At 50.2% G+C, this 18,276-nt stretch overlaps 1 protein-coding gene across 4 annotated transcripts in view; it reads right to left on the reverse strand.

The window, feature by feature from the left end:
• The window catches only part of LOC140427702 (immunoglobulin superfamily member 5-like), a 126,886-nt gene that overhangs the window by 99,186 nt on the left and 9,424 nt on the right, over positions 1-18,276 (reverse strand). For all 4 annotated transcript variants that reach the window (XM_072513222.1, XM_072513219.1, XM_072513217.1 and 1 more), the window contains exon 2: positions 4,624-4,702. In XM_072513222.1, the coding sequence (XP_072369323.1) occupies positions 4,624-4,669 (46 nt within the window). In that variant the 5' untranslated portion in view covers positions 4,670-4,702. The remainder of the gene's footprint in view (positions 1-4,623; positions 4,703-18,276) is intronic.

Genomic DNA, 18,276 nt, shown 5'->3' on the forward strand with positions numbered 1-18,276 from the left:
TATCATTATGTATGTGTTATGATGTATGTTAGAATATCATGACAATGTGGTCCTGTTGGCACCTATTGGTTTCCCCCCCACCCCGCCCCCCTCCTTTCTGATCCGCTTTTGGCCTCGAGCAGGTCTTGGAACAGGACACAATTCTTCCAGGGCACCCGACGGTAAGAGGAGGCCCGGAAAAGGGTCCTGAGAAAAGAATATCAGCGATCGAGAGACCATGGGCCGATCCCACCTCCCCGAAAAACCTGACAAGTGTGCAGTCGAAGGTGTAGCTCCAGGATCGCGCACATCAGCCATGCAAGGACTCACAGAACCCATGACCAGTGACACAAAGTTTCTTAGGTGGACAATCATACCCGTTAGCGAGTGATCACCAAAGAAGTCATGCTGCCTGAACATATTTTGGACTGTTAAAGAGAATGACCTCTTCTAAAAAATATTTTTATGCTCTTCAACAAAAGAGCAAGGAAATTAAGGTAGAAATACCAGAAACTTGTGATAGGCACTGGTGGGACATTGGTCATAGCCTCAAAATACACCCTTGGATACAAGGATTTACAGAGTTTTGTAGTCATTTATTGTTGTATCTCTGTTTTATGACCTGTGTATTTACACAAATGTAACAGAGTGAAACAGCAGCTGAAAGTGTTACTGAAATGTCAGAATGAGGAGGATCATAAAATCATAGAATTTACGGTGCAGAAGGAGGCCATTCAGCTCTTCGAGTCTGCATGGACCCTTGGAAAGAGCGCCCTACTTAAGCCCACACCTCCACTCTATCCCCATAACCCTGTAATCCCACCTAACCTTTTGGACACTAAGGGGCACTTTAGCATAGCCAATCCACCTAACCTACACATTTTTGGACTGTGGGAGGAAACCGGAGCACCCGGAGGAAACCCACGTAGACACGGGAGGAACGTGCAGACTCCGCACAGACAGTCACCCAAGGCCCGAATTGAACCCAGGACCCTGGAGTTGTGAGGCAGCAATGCTAACCACTGTGCCATAGTATTCAATAACCAACTCACCAGCGATATCTGTAAAAGTGTGATAATGTTTGTCTGCAAAATTATACACTTAAGGGTGGATGCTGTAAGACATTATTAATATCTCTTGTATTTCTGTTTGTAAGTAAAATGTAACCTGGTGTGATGTTTGGACCTGCGAATAGAGCTCACCATGTGGTAGGAACATAGGGTGCAGAGGACATCAGTATGGAGGGTGAAGAATTCTGACCGAAGACATCATATTGAACTTATTAAAAAAATTTAATTGAACAGGGACACATGCACACACATTCGCACGCACACACACAAATGCACACAAGCATGCATCAGGACATATCATTAAGGTGGTGGCCCAGGTTAATTGAACCACCAGACACTCTGTCCATAACAACTCTCATAGACAATGGCCTCTATGGACATGTGTAAATGGCTTTATCCTGCATTATCAAGTTCCAGACATTACATCCATTGCTGGCATCCACCTGGAGACACCCACTGCTGAGAGGAGGGTATGGCCACACACAGGTGGTCTTGCACATCCATGGTGGAAGTGATAAGGCACTAATACCGAAACGGATTACCCAACTTGAAGGATTAGTTGAGATGTCAAGGGACCCGGGTCAGGAAGGGTTATAAAGCTAGAGCCTATGGGGACATTGTTGCTGCAGCCAGGGCAGATGGACATGGTACATCATGGAACGTTATGAGGAAGTATTTGTTCAGCAGATCGACCACCCAGAAACAAGCTCCTGCTGCTCTTACTAAGCAACTAGTCTTATAAGAATATACTATTGCTCAGTGAGTTAATAAAAAGTTCTCCACGTACATTTTCCGCCGTGTCATTGACACCCAGGTATGGGGTCCAAAAATTGGAGGAGGGTGAGGGCCGCTGTTAAAGAGTCTTGTTGGAATGTCTTCAGGCAATGAAAAACACTGTGGGTGGAATTTTCCTGTTCCACCCACCCAGGAACTGAAAATTCCTGTCCGAGATCATCGGACGAACCCCGCGCGCGGCAGGCGAGACCACAAAACTTGCACCTGTATATAATGTAAGTATTAAACTCAGCTCAGTTGGAATGGTACAAGGGGTGGAGAGGATTGAACACAGCTCAATTGGAATGGTTCAAGGGGTGGAGAGGATGGTCAGCTCAATTGGAATGGTACAAGGGGTGGAGAGGATTGAACACAGCTCAATTGGAATGGTACATGGGGTGGAGAGGATAGTCAGCTCAATTGGAATGGTACATGGGGTGGAGAGGCTAGTCAGCTCAATTGGAATGGTACAAGGGGTGGAGAGGATAGTCAGCTCAATTGGAATGGTACATGGGGTGGAGAGGCCAGTCAGCTCAATTGGAATGGTACGTGGGGTGGAGAGGATTGAACACAGCTCAATTAGAATGGTACATGGGGTGGAGAGGATAGTCAGCTCAATTGGAATGGTACATGGGGAGGAGAGGGTTGAACGCAGCTCAATTGGAATGGTACATGGGGTGGAGAGGATAGTCAGCTCAATTAGAATAGTACATGGGGTGGAGAGGGTTGAACGCAGCTCAATTGGAATGGTACATGGGGTGGAGAGGATAGTCAGCTCAATTGGAATGGTACATGGGGTGGAGAGGATAATCAGCTCAATTGGAATGGTACAAGGGGTGGAGAGGATAGTCAGCTCAATTGGAATGGTACATGGGGTGGAGAGGATAGTCAGCTCAATTGGAATGGTACATGGGGTGGAGAGGATAGTCAGCTCAATTGGAATGGTACATGGGGTGGAGAGGATAGTCAGCTCAATTGGAATGGTACATGGGGTAGAGAGGATTGAACTCAGCTCAATTGGAATGGTACATGGGGCGGAGAGGATAATCAGCTCAATTGGAATGGTACATGGGGTGGAGAGGATAGTCAGCTCAATTGGAATGGTACATGGGGTGGAGAGGATTGAACACAGCTCAATTGGAATGGTACATGGGGTGGAGAGGATAGTCAGCTCAATTGGAATGGTACATGGGGTGGAGAGGATAGTCAGCTCAATTGGAATGGTACATGGGGTGGAGAGGGTTGAACGCAGCTCAATTGGAATGGTACATGGGGTGGAGAGGGTTGAACACAGCTCAATGCGAATGGTACATGGGGTGGAGAGGATAGTCAGCTCAATTGGAATGGTACATGGGGTGGAGAGGATAGTCAGCTCAATTGGAATGGTACATGGGGTGGAGAGGATAGTCAGCTCAATTGGAATGGTACATGGGGTGGAGAGGGTTGAACGCAGCTCAACTGGAATGGTACATGGGGTGGAGAGGATAGTCAGCTCAATTAGAATGGTACATGGGGAGGAGAGGGTTGAACGCAGCTCAATTGGAATGGTACATGGGGTGGAGAGGATTGCACTCAGCAGCACTGATGCATTCATCTTCCAAATGGTGGCATTGACTACCTGAAGTCATCCAGGAAGAAAGGGCACTCAGGTGAGGCATCGGAGGGCTACTAGTTAACTTGGAACTGTTTTGGGCTAGGGTTTAGAGAACCCCAAAGTGTATCAGGGAGTTCACCTGACCCACAACTTTTAATAGATTGTGGATGGGGAGCACACGGCCCACTCTACAGGTGTGGTACAGCAGAAATGGAAAACGTATTTTTTAAAGCAAAACAATGTTTATTCTATGAACTCAAGTTAACCTTCTTTGAAACATACTGTGAACATCTTAGCAACCATTAATTCAAATACAACCCCAAAGACTACAACACTAAGTAAACCTTTAAGCTTTCCTTTTTAACATCCATACAACTTAAAAACAAAAGCTTTATCAGAAGCACATCAGGTTAAAGTCACTACTGAAACCATTTATAATTCTGATTTCACCAAATGATCAAGAGATAGTCTTTTGATGGCAGAGAGAACAGCAGTACACCTGCTTGGTCTGGCTTCAGCTCCAACACTGAAAATGCAGCACGGTAGCATTGTGGGTAGCACAATTGCTTAACAGCTCCAGGGTCCCAGGTTCGATTCCGGCTTGGGTCACTGTCTGTGCGGAGTCTGCACATCCTCCCCGTGTGGGCGTGGGTTTCCTCCGGGTGCTCCGGTTTCCTCCCACAGTCCAAAGATGTGCAGGTTAGGTGGATTGGCCATGATAAATTGCCCTTAGTGTCCAAAATTGCCCTTAGTGTTGGGTGGGTTTACTGGGTTATGGGGTTATAGGGATAGGGTGGAGGTGTTAACCTTGGATAGGGTGCTCTTTCCAAGAGCTGGTGCAGACTCGATGGGCCGAATGGCCTCCTTCTGCACTGTAAATTCTATGATAAACTAAAATACACCCTGCAGCCTGCTCAAAAATGAAAGTAAAAAGCTGACAGACAGCCCAGCTCCACCCACTCTCTGACATCACTGCAGTAGTAAACACCCATTTCTTAAAGGTACTCTCACTACAGATATTTATATACACACCCATTTATAAACACCCATTTCTTAAAGACTCTCACATGACAGAACCATACACCAGCATGATGAGAGAAAAGAGAGAGAGAGAACTCGATGGAAGAGCATGAGCATAAACATATCCCAGATTTTCACCATTTTACACCTTATTGTAAAGGGCACACTATTATATATTTTACTCACCCAAAGTTATGCTAAATAACTTTAAAATTGTTCCAACAATACCCATGATGTTTAAGAAGTGTCATCTCAAAAGTCGTGGCTGAAAGAAGAACATTCTAGATCATTGAAGGAAATATAACTTTAAAACTTACAGAAATACTCAATTTTAGTGCTTTTGATTGTCAATATGCAAAGACCTTGTTGGTAGGGTTGCCAGCTGTGATTAGTTGTATTCCTGGATGTTTAATCACATGACTTTGCCCCCTCCCCATCCCCCGCTTTCCCCAATCCAGCCATCAGTCGGACAACACATCCACCCTTGTGATGCACTGCCTTCCCACACCAACTGGAAAGCAAAAAGGAATTGCCCAATTGGATGATAACAAACTTTTCCCTCCCCCAATTTTCAATATTTTTACATCTGGGGAAGAGAAATGTTCAAAGAAAATGACAAAAAGCGATCTTTTAATGGGCCTATGATTTTTCTACAGGTTTGCCCACAGCAGGGTCCTGCAGATTAATTTAAATTTCTTGGAGGCTCCAAGCCAGTGGGTCGGTTACCCTATGTGTTGATCCATATTTGCATGTGAGGATATGGGGAATAGAGGTTCTCAGTTCTACTCTGCTGGGCCAAGTGTTACTTGAAGAAGTTGAATCACGCTTCTCAGAAGGGAGGCTATGCATTGAGCACTGCACACCAGTACCTCATCAGGTCTCTCTGCAATAGAAATAGGATAGGAACAAGGGGGAAACCTTGATCATTCTGCCCACCATTTTACAGTATAAATCAGCCAATAAGAATCCAATATGGCGAAAGGCATACACATACTCATTCCGTATAGGAAAAACATTAAGTAAATTTTTCTCTGTAAGAACTAGGAGCAGGAGTAGGCCACCTGGCCCCTCGAGCCTGCTCCACCATTCAATAAGATCATGGCTGATCTTTTTGTGGACTCAGCTCCACTTACCCGCCCGTTCACCTTTTATTCCTTTACAGTTCAAAAATCTATCTATCTTTGCCTCAAAAAAATCCAACAATGTAGCCTCAACTGCTTCACTGGGCAGGGAATTCCACAGATTTACAGCCCTGTGGGTAAAGATGTTCCTCCTCAACTCAGTCCTAAATCTGCTCCCCCTTATTTTGAAGCTATGCCCCCAGTACTAATTTCACCAGCCAGTGAAAACAACCTCCCTGCTTCTATCTTAACTATTCTCTTGACAATTTTATATATTTCTATCACATCCACCCCCCCCCCACCCCCCCCCAGTCATTCTTTTAAATTCTAATGAATATAGTCCCAGTCTATTCAGTCTCTCCTCATAAGCCAGTCCTCTGAACTCCGGAATCAACCTAGTGAATCTCCTCTGCACCCCCTCCAGTGCCAGTACATCATTTCTCAAGTAAGGAGACCAAAACTGTACACAGTTTTGCATCTATCAAATGCACCAAAAGTCTTAAAAATGCTCATTATAATATTTGAATAAGGGTTTGATGCTTGCTGTCACAGTCTTTAATTAAAATGGTTCTCCCAGTGCGCTGGTCATCATGTTGTAAGATTATTCAATAACTCAAAGCATGGCATTAAGGGCCCTGTAATAGCATTATTTAAAGATTTCATTAACTCCAAATAGAAAAGTTACTTATTTGTCCTTACGAGCTGTTTTTTCAATAGACACATGGAAATGGAGGGCATGGTTGAGATACTGAATGAGCATTTTAATCTGCCTTTACCAAGGAAGCGGATGCTACCAAAGTCATAGTGAAACTGGAAGTAATTCCATACTAGACAGGGTAAAAAATCGATAAAGCAGAACTGTTGGAAAGGTTGGCTGTACTTGAATTTGGTAAGTCACCAGGACCAGATGGGATGTGTAGCGCACAAAGACTCCATGAGACGAACAGAGTGAAGTCGATGAGGCTTTATTAAGCGTGTCTGTTCCCCCGCAGCTCGATAGTAAACTGGCCTGCGGGGGAAGACTCCGGCTTCTTATACTCCGCCTTCAGGGCGGAGCTTGAGGTCAACGGCCAACCAGGACCCGGGATCTGTCAGCCAATGACATTAGGGCTTCCAGTCCCACATGACCCCCAATACATACTACCACATTCACCCCTTGTCAAAAATGAACCCGGCGGGGTGATGCTTCATATGGTGGTAAGGGTTTACAGGGCTGGTCCTGGGAGGACAAAACATTCACATGGCAATACAGTATTGGACAATTTCATCCTGTTGCAACTATTTACAGAGGGTATAGGAAGAAAAGCAAAATGTCCTTGTGAACAGTCCATATTTGTTTTACATCGACGCCACGAGTCGGTCGGGCGGTCTGGTCGTCCGTGTCGATCGCCTCGGCCCCGGCGGTGGTGGTGGTGCTTGTACCAGTGTTGCCGCCTCCAGGAGCCATACGGTTTCAGCTCGGGCTTGATTCTTGGTCGGTGCTGAGGGGAGGGGAACCGATCCTCCTGGGAAGGGGGCGGTCGCGGGGTGCGGCGGTGGCAGGAAGGGGGGGGGTTGGGTTGATGGTGTCGGGGGGGGGGGTGTGCGTGTTGCCGGCGGGCGCCAGATCCCGCAGGGAGACCGTGTCCTGTCGGCCGTCGGGGTACTCCACGTAGGCGTACTGGGGGTTCGCGTGGAGGAGGTGAACACTTTCGACCAACGGGTCCACCTTATGTGCCCGCACATGCTTTCGTAGCAGGATGGGTCCTGGGGCCGCCAGCCAGGTCGGCAGCGACGTTCCAGAGGAGGACCTCCTAGGGAAGACAAGGAGACGCTCATGAGGCGTTTGATTAGTGCTCGTACATAATAACGACCGGATGGAATGGAGAGCGTCCGGGAGGACATCCTGCCACCGTGAAACTGGGAGGTCCCTGGACCGTAGGGCCAGTAGGACGGCCTTCCAGACCGTGCCGTTCTCCCTTTCTACTTGCCCGTTCCCCCGGGGGTTGTAGCTGGTCGTCCTGCTTGAGGCTATGCCCTTGCTGAGCAGGAACTGGCGCAGCTCGTCACTCATGAAAGAGGACCCCCTGTCGCTGTGGACGTATGCGGGGTAACCGAACAGTGTGAAGATGCTGTTCAGGGCTTTAATGACTGTGGCCGCGGTCATGTCAGAACAGGGAATGGCAAAAGGGAAGCGGGAGTATTCGTCCACTACATTAAGAAAATATGCGTTGCGGTCGGTGGAGGGGAGGGGCCCTTTTAAATCGAGACTGAGGCGTTCAAAGGGGCGGGAAGCCTTAATCGGGTGCGCTCCATCTGGCCTGAAAAAATGCGGCTTGCATTCCGCGCAGATGTGGCAGTCCCTTGTGACTGTACGGAACTCCTCTAAAGAGTATGGGAGATTGCGGGACTTGATGAAGTGGTAAAACCGAGTGACCCCCGGGTGGCAGAGGTCCTCGTGGAGGGTTTGGAGGCGGTTAATTTGTGCGTTGGCACATGTGCCGCGGGATAGGGCATCGGACGGCTCGTTCAGCTTTCCGGGACGATGCAAAATCTCATAGTTGAAGGTGGAGAGCTCGATCCTCCACCTTAAGATTTTGTCGTTTTTGATTTTGCCCCGCTGTGCACTATCGAACATGAAGGCTACCGACCGTTGGTCCGTGAGGAGAGTGAATCTCCTGCCGGCCAGGTAATGCCTCCAATGTCGCACAGCTTCCACTATGGCTTGGGCTTCCTTTTCTACTGAAGAGTGGCGGATTTCTGAGGCGTGGAGGGTCCGGGAGAAAAAGGCCACGGGTCTGCCCGCTTGGTTAAGGGTGGCCGCTGGAGCTACGTCGGAGGCGTCGCTCTCGACCTGGAAGGGGAGGGACTCGTCGATGGCGCGCATTGTGGCCTTTGCGATATCCGCTTTGATGCGGCTGAAGGCCTGGCAAGCCTCTGTCGACAGAGGGAAGGTCGTGGTCTGCATTAGGGGGCGGGCCTTGTCTGCGTACTGGGGGACCCACTGGGCGTAGTACGAAAAGAACCCCAAGCAGCGTTTCAGGGCTTTTGGGCAGTGCGGGAGGGGAAATTCCATGAGTGCGCGCATACATTCGGGGTCGGGGCCTATTATCCCATTGCGCACTACGTAGCCCAGAATGGCTAGCCGGTCGGTGCTAAAAACGCACTTGTCCTCGTTGTACGTGAGGTTCAAGGCTTTGGCGGTCTGGAGGAATTTTTGGAGGTTGGCGTCGTGGTCCTGCTGATCGTGGCCGCAGATGGTTACATTGTCGAGATACGGGAACGTGGCCCGCAACCCATGTTGATCAACCATTCGGTCCATCTCCCGTTGGAAGACCGAGACCCCGTTTGTGACGCCAAAAGGGACCCGTAGGAAATGGTATAATCGTCCGTCTGCCTCGAAGGCTGTGTACTTGCGGTCACTTGGGCGGATGGGGAGCTGATGGTAGGCGGACGTGAGGTCCACGGTGGAGAAGACTTTATATTGGGCAATCCGATTGACCATGTCGGATATGCGGGGGAGAGGGTACGCGTCTAGTTGTGTGTACCTGTTGATGGTCTGGCTATAGTCAATGACCATCCTTTGTTTCTCCCCTGTCTTCACTACTACCACCTGCGCTCTCCAGGGACTATTGCTGGCCTGGATTATGCCCTCCTTTAGTAGCCGCTGGACTTCGGACCAAATGAAGGTCCGGTCCTGGGCGCTGTACCGTCTGCTCCTAGTGGTGATGGGTTTGCAATCCGGGGTGAGGTTCGCAAACAAGGACGGGGGTTGCACCTTGAGGGTTGCGAGGCCACAGATAGTGAGTGGGGGTATGGGGCCGCCGAATTTGAACGTAAGGCTCTGTAGATTGCATTGGAAATCTAATCCCAGCAAAGTGGGGGCACAGAGTTGGGGAAGGACGTTTAGTTTGTAGTTTTTGAACTCCCTCCCCTGCACCGTTAGGGTAACTATGCAGAATCCCTGGATCTGTACGGAGTGGGATCCTGCAGCTAGGCAAATCTTTTGTGCGCTGGGATAGGTGGTCAAGGAACAGCGTCTTACCGTGTCGGGGTGTATAAAGCTTTCCGTGCTCCCGGAGTCGACTAGGCATGGCGTCTCGTGGCCGTTTATTAGTACCGTTGTCATCGTCGCCTGGAGTGTCTGGGGCCGAGCTTGATCGAGCGTAATCGAAGCGAGCCGTGGTTGTAGTAGGGGAGCGGGGTCCGTTGTTGCCATCCAAGATGGCGTCGGGGATGAACAAAATGGCCGCCCCCATACATCGCACGTGGCTGGGGGGTCACAAGATGGCGGCGTCTGCGGGTCGCACATCGGCGCCCCTCCTCCCCTCGTGGTGGCCGGGACCCAAAATGTGCGGGTCGCACATGGTGGGCTGGGGAGCGCTAGGACCGCGAGCGCTAGGACCGCGAGCGCTAGGACCGCGCGGAGCTCCCTCACCAGGGACAGCAGTGGTCGGGGCCCAAGTAGGTGGCGCCGGCGGGTCAGGCGTGGGGCGCGGGGTGGGGGTTAGGGTGGCGTTAGGGACGCGGAAAACTCCCTCCTCTCCGTGGAGAGTGTTGGCCGGGACCCAAAGCGGTAGCGCCGGCGGCGGGTCATACATGGGCTGCGGGGAGGGGGGTTGGGGAGCATAGGCGGCGTGCAGGGCTCCCAGTTCTCCCGGGACCGCGGTGGTCGGGACCCAGAGCGGCTGCGCCTGCGGGTCGTACATGACGTGCTGGGGGGGTTGGGGCACGTAAACTGCTTGCAGGGCTCCCTGTGCTCCCGGGACGGCGGCGACCTCGCGGGACCGGCACACAACCGCATAATGGCCCTTTTTCCCGCAGCTTTTGCAAATAGTTGCGCGGGCCGGGCAGCGCTGTCGGGGGTGTTTCGCCTGGCCGCAGAAATAATAGCGGGCGCCCCAGGTGCGACTCGGCGTTTGGACCGCGCAAGCCTGTGGGGTGTCCGGGGGGGGTAGGGGGTTTGCCGCGACGGGTACGTACGGGGCCCAATGGGTTGCCGTGCGGTCGGGGCCGTAGGCGCGGGTATTACGCGCGGCCACGCCTAGGGAGGCTGCTAGGGCCCGTGCCTCTGAGAGTCCTAGCGACTCTTTTTCTAGAAGTCTTTGGCGGATTTGGGAGGATTGCATACCTGCCACAAAAGCATCGCGCATTAACATGTCCGTGTGTTCGTTTGCGTTCACCGACGGGCAGCTGCAGGCTCGTCCCAAAATCAGCAGCGCGGCGTAGAACTCGTCCATCGAGAGCTTGCCGTCTCGTCGCAAGCTGGTAGCGAGCGTAGATTTGGTTCACAGGGCGGACATAGAGACTTTTCAGTGCTGCGAACGCCGTCTGGAAATCGTCCGAGTCTTCGATGAGGGAGAAAATCTCCATGCTCACCCTCGAGTGCAGGACCTGCAGTTTTTGGTCTTCTGAGACTCGGCCGGTGGTCGTTCTGAGGTAGGCCTCGAAGCAAGTCTGCCAGTGCTTGAAGGCTGCTGCCGCGTTCACTGCGTGGGGGCTGATCCTCAGGCATTCCGGAATGATCCTGAGCTCCATTAATAAATTGTAGCGCACAAAGACTCCGTGAGACGAATAGAGTGAAGTCGATGAGGCTTTATTAAGCGTGTCTGTTCCCCCGCAGCTCGATAGTAAACTGGCCTGCGGGGGAAGACTCCGGCTTCTTATACTCCGCCTTCAGGGCGGAGCTTGAGGTCAACGGCCAACCAGGACCCGGGATCTGTCAGCCAATGACATTAGGGCTTCCAGTCCCACATGACCCCCAATACATACTGCCACAGGATGTATCTGAGGTTGCTGAGGGAAATGAGGGTAAAAACTGTCGCCAACATGGCCATAATCTTCAGATCCTCTTATGATACAGGGGAGTGAGTGGGTGGTTCCAGAGGACTGGAGAATTGTACATATTATACCTTGTTCAAAATGAAAGGGTGTAAGGATAAACCCAACAACTACAGGCGAGTCAATTTAACCTCAGTGAAGGGAAATCTTTTAGAAATAATAATCGGGGACAAAATTAACAGACAGTTATGTAATTGCAGATTAATTAAGGAAAGACAGTTCAGATAGTTAAAGGCAAATCATGATGAACTAACTGCATTGGCATTGATTTTTTTTTTAATGAGGCAACAGAAAGAGTTGATAACAGTAATGTGGTTGATGTTGCTTGTATGGACTTTCAATATGCACTTAATGAAGTCCCACCTGGTAAGGTTGTCAACAAAGTTGAAACCCATGGAATAAAAGGGAAAGTGGCAGCATGGACGCCAAATTGGCTAAGTGATAGTTTTACAAACTGCAGAAAGGTATACAATTGTTTTCACCAGGGTTCAGTACTGCCGCTTTTCTTGATAAATATTAGCGCCTAGGACCTGGGTATACTTAGGCACAATTACATAATTTATCAATGATGTGGAGATGCCGGCGTTGGACTGGGGTGAGCACAGTACGAAGTCTTACAACACCAGGTTAAAGTCCAACAGGTTTGTTTCGATGTCACTTATGAAGAGGTATGTTCCAGAAACATATATATAGACAAATTCAAAGATGCCAGACAATGCTTGGAATGCGACCATTAGCAGGTGATTCAATCTTTACAGATCCAGAGATGGGGTAACCCCAGGTTAAACAGGTGTGAATTGTGTCAAGCCAAGACAGTCGGTAGGATTTCGCAGGCCAGATGGTGGGGGATGAATGTAATGCGACATGAATCCCAGGTCCCGGTTGAGGCCGCACTCATGTGTGCGGAACTTGGCTACAAGTTTCTGCTCGGCGATTCTGCGTTGTCGTACCTTCTGTCGTTGTCAAAGTCGTACCTTCTGAGTTTGAGGAGGATGCACTGCAACCGAGGCGTCATGTCATTAAGGTCCTTGTGGATAATGTGAACCAGGGGCGTGTGATCTGTGCAGGCCGTAGACATAGTCGTGAAACTTGAGAATGCCAGTGAGAAGGCCCAGGCATTCCTTCTCGATTTGTGGATACCTTTGTTCGGTGGGTGTCATTGCCCTTGATGCGTAGGCAACCGGTGCCCAGGATGAGGTGTCATCACGTTGCAGCAGGACCACACCGATGCCATCCTGGCTCGCATCTGTCGAGATTTTCGTTTCCCTGTCTGGGTCGAAAAATGCCAATACGGATGCAGTAGTGAGCTTGGCTTTCAGCTCCAACCACTCTGCCTGATGGGGCGCCTTCCACTCGAAGGCAGTGGACTTCTTCACTAGGTTTCGTAGGGCCGTGGTGTGTGAGGCCATGTTTAGGATGAACTTGCCCAGAAAATTGACCATGCCCAGGAAGCGCAATACCGCCTTCTTGTCTGAAATATCTCCGATGCCGAGACAATGCCGAACGGCATACGGTTATCGCAGTACCTGCCAAACGGTGTGTTAAAGGTGCAGAACGTTCTGCTGGACTCATCCAGCTGGATTTGCCAGAATCCATGTGACGCATCTAACTTCGTGAAAAACCTTGCATGTGCCATCTCACTGGTGAGTTCCTCCCGCTTCGGGATGGGGTAGTGTTCACGCATTATATTCTGGTTGAAATCCTTGGGGTCAATGCAGATGCGCAGGTCTCCAGAGGGCTTTTTAACCACCACCATCGAGCTGACCCAGTCAGTCGGTTCGGTTACCCTGAAAATGATCCCCTGCTGCTGCAGCTCCTTGAGCTGTTCCTTCAGGCGCTCCTTCAGCGGAGCCAGGACCCGGCGTAGTGCATGGACCCCTGGCTTGGCATCAGGTCGCAGTAGGATCTTGTACCGATATGGCAAAGTGCTCATAACGTCAAACACATCTGGATACTGAGCGAGGATGTCGTCAATGCCAGCTTGAAGATCCACGTTGCAGGATGTCGTTGAATAAACCCACTGCACCAGGTTTAGCTTTTTGCAGGCATACGCGATCAGTAGGGATGCCCTGTCCGGCTTGACAATTTCAAACCTTAGCCGTGCATGGGAGCTCCGGTTGGAGACGGGTAGATGGCAGGACCCCAGTGCCGTGATGGCATTACCGTTATAGTCCAGGAGCTGGCAGGCTGCTGGAAGGACCTTGGGGGCTTCTTGATGCGTTTGAAGTCTGCCTGTGAGAGGAGGTTGGCAGAAGCACCTGTGTCCAGCTTGAACTGAATGGAGCAGCGGTTGACCTGCATCACTGCACGGCATTCGTCCTCCGAATCCACAGCGAGGATGGACTGAATGCGAGATGAGTTAGGTGTGGCATGTTCACGTGTAGTAATGATGCCCACTCGGTAGGCGGACTCCTGGTACCTGTCCTCTGGATCCGTTGTACTGCCAGGATCAGAATCCTGTAATTGCCGTTGCACATTCTGGAAGCGCCGTCGTCGGAATTGGGAGCGCTGGCCCCTGGTGGTGCAGACCTGCACAAGGCTGCATAGTGTCCAGGCTTCCCGCAGTTTAAACATCGCCTGCCTCTTGCAGGGCAGTGACCCTTTAAGTGGGCGTTGCCGCAGTTCGGGCAAGTCATGACGTCGGCGTCGTGACACGGTGTACATCGTCGCACATGCGCAGTGCGGTCGCAGACGTCTGCACCTGCGCAGTGTGGGTGTCGGCCGGTTCGTTACCCCGTTCGCATCGCACATACGTGGGGCTCCGGGAAAAGCGTGCGAGATGGCCGCTGTCTTCAATGCTGAAGCGCTGCATCCGGGAGATGGCCTGCACACTCTCTGCCTCATGGGAGGCAAGTTTCTCATTTTCAGCCGATTTGTATTGGGAATACCGATTTTTTGCGTGCTCATGCACTGTACATGTTTCAATCGCGATTGGCAGGGTCATATGCTTGATTTTTAAGAGCTGCTCTCTCAGAGGATCAGAGTGAACTCCAAACACGATTTGGTCTCTGATCATGGAGTCAGCAATATCACCAAAGTTGCAGGACAGCGCTAGCAGGCGGAGGGTAGTAAGAAGGCACTGAAAGATTCATCTTTACCTTGAAGACGTTGTTTGAATATGTAGCGCTCGAAAATTTCATTGGTGTCCACTTCACAGTGACTATCGAACTTGTTCAGGATGGTCTGAAACTTTGTCTTGTCCTGGCCTTCGGTGAAGTTAAACGAGTTGAAGAGTTCGATGGCTTGATCACCCGCTGTCGAGAGGAGAAGCGCGATATTTCTTGCATCAGACGCACCCTCGAGGTTTGAAGCTTCGACGTACAGCAGAAACTTTTGCTTGAATATCCACCAGTTGGCACTGAGATTGCCGGATGTCCTGAGCCGGTGAGGAGCCTGAATCTTCTCCATGGTGCCGGGATACATTTGCTGGTTGTCACGGAACGGACTGAGGTAAGCCACCTTAAATTAGTAGTCTCCTGGTATCATGTCATGTTAGGTACACTGGTCTAACACTGGCTGCAACTGGATGCAGCTCAGGTCAGAAAGATACTCCAGACCTTGAAGTTAGTTCAATCAGGTTTATTGAACTAATAGCACAGTTAGCACAGTTCGCTGTGAGTTTGACTCTCTGCTAACTTAAGTGTGGTTACTCTGTCTGACTGAACCAGACTAGCTCTTAGCCACGTGGTGGAGGTGTGAGATTGTAACAACACCCTTGACTGACTCTCTAGATGTTCATCAGTGGGAAGAGGCGGAGTTTGAGTGCCTCGTGTCTTTTATAGTCAGATCCCACCCTTGAGTGTCCTGCCTGCTTATTGGTCATGTCCTGTTCTCTGTGTCCATTAGCTGTTTGTATATCATTATGTGTGTGTCCGCATATCATGGCAGAGAGCTTCAAGTTTTTAGGTGTACAGATCACCAACAACCTGTCCTGATTCCCCCATGCTGACACTATAGTTAAGAAAGCCCACCAACGACTCTACTTTCTCAGAAGACTAAGGAAATTTGGCATGTCAGCTACGATTCTCATCAACTTCTACAGATGCACCATAGAAAGTATACTTTCTGGTTGTATCACAGCTTGGTATGGAACCTGCTCTGACCACGATCGCAGGAAACTACAAAAGGTCGTGAATGTAGCCAAGTCCATCACGCAAACCAGCCTCCCATCCATTGACTCTATCTATAATTCCCGCTGCCTCAGAAAGGCAGCCAGCATAATTAAGGACCCTACGCACCCCGGACATACTCTCTTCCACTTCTTCCGTCAGGAAAAAGATACCAAAGTTTGAGGTCCCGTACCAACCGACTCAAGAACAGCTTCTTCCCTACTGCCATCAGACTTTTGAATGGACCTACCTCGTATTAAGTTGATCTTTTCTCTACACCTTGCTATAACTGTAACATTATATTCTGCAGTCTCTCCTTCCTTCCCTATGCATTGTTTGTACAGCATACAAGAAACAATACTTTTCACTGTATACTAATGCATGTGAGAATAATAAATCAAATCAAAAGACAGCTTACCAAAAAACCACTGCTTATCAATTTCAAACCCTTAACAGTCTCAATTGCGTCCTCTTTCAGTACGGCTTGGAAAGCACCTTCCGCATTGGTAAAGCCAGATGCAAAGGACGTAGTTAATACATCAGCCATGCTGTATTTTGTATTGATGGATTAGATGAAGGGGCCGAGTGTTTGGTAGCTAAGTTTGGGGATGATGCAAAGATAAGTAGGAAAGTAAGAGGAAATAATGGGCAGGATTCTCCAATAATATGTCCCCACACACGAATCACCCTGAACTTACCCGGAGTAAGTCCAGGGTGATTCTGCGATTTGCAGGGGGCCATCAGGGCCCCAGAGTGCTCCTCATAGCTCCGATTGCCGATATGGGGCCCTGCACCTCCGGCCGAGGGTCCGAGCATGCACACGGCGGGGGCCTGTGTCGACCACCCCACGCTACATGGCCGACCCACACCGCTGACCAGCACCAAGAAAATAGGCCCCCCCCCCAGATCATGCACGCCCGCAGATCGGTGACCCCCGATCAATAACCTGGCCATCCTGGAGGGCCCCCCCCTCCCCACCCACGCTGAATGAATCCCCGCCCCCCCCCCCACCAGAGTGGCCGCAGACTGAGTCCGCAGCCGTCACGCCGAGTGCCTGCCGGGTGGAACCATGAGAGAACCACGCCGGCGGGAGCTCGGCCAAATGTACTGGGAGAATTGCTGCGGGGGTCTTTTTCAATGCCCCCCGATCGGCGCCGCGTCGGCCGCGCGTGCCCGATTGCCGATGATTCTCTGGGGACCAGAGAATCGCGGAAAGGGTGTTGGACCCGATCTCTGATGCTCATTCTCCGCTCCCGCGCCGAGCGCGATGTTGGCAAGGAGGCTCGGAGAATCCCGCCCAACGTGTCTGCAACGGGATTGGGACAGATTAAATGAGTGGGCAAAGTATTGGCAGATGGAATCTAACATGAGGAAAGGTGAACTTGTCCACTTTGGGAGAGACCGCAGTGCTCTGTGGTACAGAGGGACCTGGGTGACCTGATACATGAATCCAAAAAAAGGTTAGTATGCAAATTCAACAAGTGAGCGATTAGGACGGCAAAGTGAATGTTGGCATTTACCGCAAGGGAAATGATGTGTGAAAGTAGAGAAGTGTTGCTGCAGCTGCACAGGGCCATTGTGAGACCACATGGTACTTTACAGTAATAACAACAGAAGCCGCTGGATAAACTCAACAGGTCTGGCAGCATCTCTGGAGAGAGAGAAACCCAGTTAACGTTTCGGGTCCGTGTGACCTTTCTGCAGAACTGGACAGACTACTTTACAGTGTTGGTCTCCAAGAAAGAATAAAATTGCATTGAAGCAGTTCAGAGGAGGCTTGCTTGACTGATTCCCAGGATGACCGGTTTATCTTATGAGGGAAGGTTCAACAGGTCGGACCGATGCCCATTGGAGTTTAGAAGAGTGAGAGGTGAAAGATGCCGTATCCTGAGTGCAGTCAACCAGGTGGATGCTGAGAGGATGTTTCCCCTTGTGAAAAAGTCCAGAAAATGAGGGCCTCCTATTTAAGATGGGGATCAGGAGAAGAAAAAAAAAATTCTCAGGGGGTCGATAGTCTGTGTGGAAATTTCTTTCCCAGAAAGCATTGGAAGCTGGGACATTGAAACATTCAAGGCTTGAGCTGAACAGATTGTTGATAGGCAGGGGACTCAAGGTTAATGGGGTACAGACAGGAAAGTGGGGTTGAGACTGCAACCAGATCAGCCATGATCTGAATGGATGGTGGAACAGGCTCGAAGGGCAGAAGGGCCTCTTGCTCCTAATTCTTGTGTTCCTGTGTGTTCACTTCTCCTCATATCATCCCTCTATGCTTGAGATCAACTATTTCAGACTGTAACCTCTGTTCTCGTTTACTCTTTCTTTGCTTGATTCTGGATGATAGTTCTTGGGTCATGATTCAGCATTTTTGCCATTGACATCTCCTCGAGACACATCTTTTGTTTCCTTGCTTGACTCATTATCCCTGTCCTTTTGACTTGTACCATAATCCCTCTTGTCGTTCTGCCTCCTGCCTTCCGCCCTAACACGGACCTTTCATTTTGTTTGTATTCCTCCCCCTCCCTCTTTCCCTGCCTCTGTACATGCTGAGTACTTCTGACACATTCTATTTTTAAGTTCAGTGTTCCAACATCTGCCGCATTTTAATTTTGCAATCCCGTTCCCCAGTTTCCCCAGTGGAGCGATGCGTCAGGATTTTTCACACCACCTCAAGGCATTCGTTTCTGAGCCTCGTCACCTGTAGCAACGACACTGGAGCCACAAACTCGGGCACGGGCCTGCAGTCAAGGTCACCATGGTCCTTAACTTTCTCACAACGGGCTGCTTCAAGC

Source organism: Scyliorhinus torazame, chromosome 8 (genome assembly GCF_047496885.1).
Source record: "Scyliorhinus torazame isolate Kashiwa2021f chromosome 8, sScyTor2.1, whole genome shotgun sequence".
In the NCBI taxonomy this organism is placed as follows: domain Eukaryota; kingdom Metazoa; phylum Chordata; class Chondrichthyes; order Carcharhiniformes; family Scyliorhinidae; genus Scyliorhinus; species Scyliorhinus torazame.